The sequence below is a fragment of the Amphimedon queenslandica genome, unplaced genomic scaffold (assembly GCF_000090795.2).
Source record: "Amphimedon queenslandica unplaced genomic scaffold, v1.1 AMPQUscaffold_12178, whole genome shotgun sequence".
Classification (NCBI taxonomy): Eukaryota; Metazoa; Porifera; class Demospongiae; order Haplosclerida; family Niphatidae; genus Amphimedon; species Amphimedon queenslandica.
In genome coordinates, this window is record NW_003547583.1 from 7,113 (window position 1) to 10,670 (window position 3,558).

The 3,558-nt window shown below is 38.8% G+C and overlaps 1 protein-coding gene across 1 annotated transcript; it reads left to right on the top strand.

The window, feature by feature from the left end:
* Positions 1–850, top strand: LOC100637483 (NADH dehydrogenase [ubiquinone] 1 alpha subcomplex assembly factor 3-like). Its single transcript, XM_003390652.3, has 3 exons — positions 1–312; positions 496–596; positions 649–850. The coding sequence occupies exons 1-3, from the start codon at positions 9–11 to the stop codon at positions 748–750; spliced, it is 507 nt and encodes a 168-aa protein (XP_003390700.1). The 5' UTR covers positions 1–8; the 3' UTR covers positions 751–850.
* Positions 851–3,558: the final 2,708 nt, after the last annotated feature.

Genomic DNA, 3,558 nt, shown 5'->3' on the forward strand with positions numbered 1-3,558 from the left:
GCGTGGTCATGGCATCAAAATGGCGGCTACTCAATTCTCATCATTTCATGAAATCTCCTCTTCTCTACAGAATCAGGCACCACTCAGACGGTGGAGGAATGGTACTGCAGACAACTCTGAGTCGTGTTAGTGTAGAAGAGACCGCTCCATTAATATCAGGATACAGCGTGCAGGGATTCAATCTAAGAGGTGTTCAAGTCATGGGCTCCGTCGCTTTGCTACCAAGAGGATTCTTCCACTGGAAGATTAACAGTGCTGATACTATAACACCGGAATCAATGAGTATATTCACTCTCATTGAACCCAAATTAGGTTTGATATTTTAAATATTATATTTATTCACCATCATCATCATCATTATTATTAACTGCACTTTATGTTAAAAATGCATTCATTAAAAAATTATATTTACCCCTTGTACTGTGGGTTCTTTTATTATTATTATTATTTTTTTATTTTTATTTTTTTTAAATTATTTTATTTATTTTCAAACAGAGCTAGTTATTCTTGGTACCGGAAGTAGAATGGTCAATATTGATACTGCAGTGAAGAGGTATCTGCAGGGCAGAGGAATCAGTGTTGAGATACAAGACACAGTAAATAATGCACTTTATTATTAATATCATTTAACACTATCTCTTTTAATAGGCTAATGCTTGTGCAACGTTTAATTTTCTTCTTGATGATGGGAGATTAGCAGGAGCTGCTCTCATTCCACCAGAAACTGTTTCATTTATTCAACGTAGATAATATTATTATTATTATAGCATTAAAAACAATGTAATACTTTAGTGTCAGTTCTACCTACTGTATAAATATATATCCAAAAAACTGACTATTTTGGCACGTTAAAAAACACCATTTCTACCACCCACGCAATTTATGATTAAGCTCCACCCTAATGTCGAAGATCAAGAAAAGATAGCCCTCAGATAGACCTGAGAACATCAGTCATTAATTCATTATGGGCAACAATCTACAAGTAAGCTTACTTAATACCGATTTATAGATTAGCTTTGACATCATGTCATTAACAGGCCCAGCAACAAGTCTCTGATCCAGCTCCTTGGCCCGCAGGTAACATATTAAGTTCACATTTAAATGTCAGTTTATTATACTGCTTTGTTCCTTGTAGAGCTTGTCAATGCTTTCGCTTCACTTGTAGCTAAAGTAAAGTCTAAATCAAGCGAGACAATATCAGACCCTTCAGTCCTCGTGGATTACATATGCGGGCTACCAATCAGTAGGAGCAATCATCATCCGTCCACATCATCGGACAGTCTCATTCCTCAACTGAAAGAGGCTCAAACTTTAGATAAAGTTTACGACGTAATCCAACCATTGATTAGATTCAATCAATGCGACCTGCTCAAGTGTCTTGTTGATAAATTCGGAGAGGAAGAGACCAAGAGAGAGTTTGAGAAGTACTCTTCATCTGTGGATAAGTTCAATCAAGAGACGACAGTTGATGAGTTAGTGGAACTGATGACGAAGCAACAAATTAACTGGACAGACCAAGAAAGAGAGAGAGCCGAGACAGAAGGATGCACCATTAAAATGATACTTGACGATAAGTACGGCAGGAATAATCTCGACCGGTTGCAGAAAGATGTCACTTCTATTTTCAATTGTGAGAATTATGTCCTAGCTCTTGCTGCTGCAAAGAAAGGCTCCATAGAGTTAGTGTGGTGTACTGGAGTGGGGGCTGTCCAGTACTTGACTGAAGCTGCAGTTGATAATATGGAGCTACTGAATGAGATTGGAGTAATTGAATTAAGAGTTGGAACTAATTCCATAAAAGTAAGGAGAGAGGTGTGTGGAATGCACATTATAGTAACAAACATGTCTTGTTAAAATCACATTAAACTATACATGGTAGAGCATTGTAAAAATAGAAAATTCCCTCCTTTTCATTTTTGGCGAAATTTGTAAAAAAAAATCTGAACTTGATTGGAATCAGCTCAAACTTGCTGCACAACATAAGAACATGTATATGTATCAGGAAAAATTATAAAAATGGAGAAGTTTCTCCTAGCCATTTTTGACAAAATACTCTGTATATGCTATATAAGGTATAAGAGTCTTTGGTCCAATTTCTGAGCAACTTGACAATCCACTGACAAAAAACTGCATGAGCACTTTGTCAAAATCCTGTTAGAAACCTTGTCTGGTCATTTCATTATAATAGCAGATCAAATTAATTAAGCAATGTGTCTGAACATTGTTGGAATGTAATTTCAGGTCCTGCATGAAAACTCAAAATAATAATATTGATAATAGTGACATGCTATGTTGTTTTTCTAATAGGTTGATGCTAGTGAGATGCCTCCATCAAACAATGCCATTGATGAAGTTTGTGCAGACGGAGGTAACACTACATCTCAAGAACAGGGGCTTCTCTTGAACTTGTTTCAAAATATTGCCGGATTCATGAAGTTGGGGAATTTGGAAGACGCTTCCAGGTTGCTGCACGATCCTCAGCTACCCAGTGATGACTTAGGGGAGTTATTACAAATAGTGGACAAAGAGGGTTCATCTTTACTACACATTGCTGTCACTGTCAATAACTTGGAAATGGTCAAAGTTGTTCTCACTGCAATACACAAGAGAAATGAGGAGTCATTGAAGTGGCTACGAAATGCGAAAGGAGAGTCCCCATTACACATTGCATTCCACGTTGATAGTATTGATATTATTAAGGCATTGTTGGAATTCCCTAAAGCAGCTGTCATCCCATCTAATCACGCCAACCTGCTACAGATAGCAGCCTGTGATCCTTCACCCAATTCTCTCATTAAACTCAAATTAGTCATGGAACATTCAAATGGGAATCCACTCAATCTCTATCCTGATTTCAGACAGCATTTCCCTGCCATTCGATTCCCAAAGGCGGAGCTAGAGAGTACCATACCAGTCATTGTTGTTGGCGATTCCAATGCAGGAAAGAGCACTCTTATAAAATCCCTCCAAATTGAAGGTGTCAAGAGTCAATTCTTTCATTTATTTTTCAGCGTCTCAAACGTCAGTGCTCACAAGGCTGGAATAATTCCGACCCCGTTCCAAAGCGCCTGGTTTGGGAACGTAGTTTTCTACGACCTTTCGTCACATCGTGAGTTTGTACACGAAGCAATACTACACTGTGGACACCTCTCAGATGCTGTCTTTATTGTCGTTGTCAATCTTCACGACAAGACTGATGATATCACTAAGCAGCTGGTATACTGGCTCAAGTTCGTCAAGTATCATTACAACAAGGCCTGTGGGAGGTCCGACCGACTTCCAAATGTAGCAATTGTTGGTAGTCATCTCTACCAGCTGAGGTTTGGGAAACTGGCCAATAGAGAGAGGTTTCTACATTACGCCTATCCAAGAGCCAGGCCTCATTTCAACGAAGCTGATTTCAATATAATAGCACGCGAACTGATGGACTGTAGAAAGAGCTCAGTCCCTAATACCATACTCCGTCTTGCTCTCTCTCATGAGTTCAAGACACTGCGGAGAAACAGGCCACAGCTGCCATCCCAAAGCTACATATTGTATGGAATGATGAAGGACTAC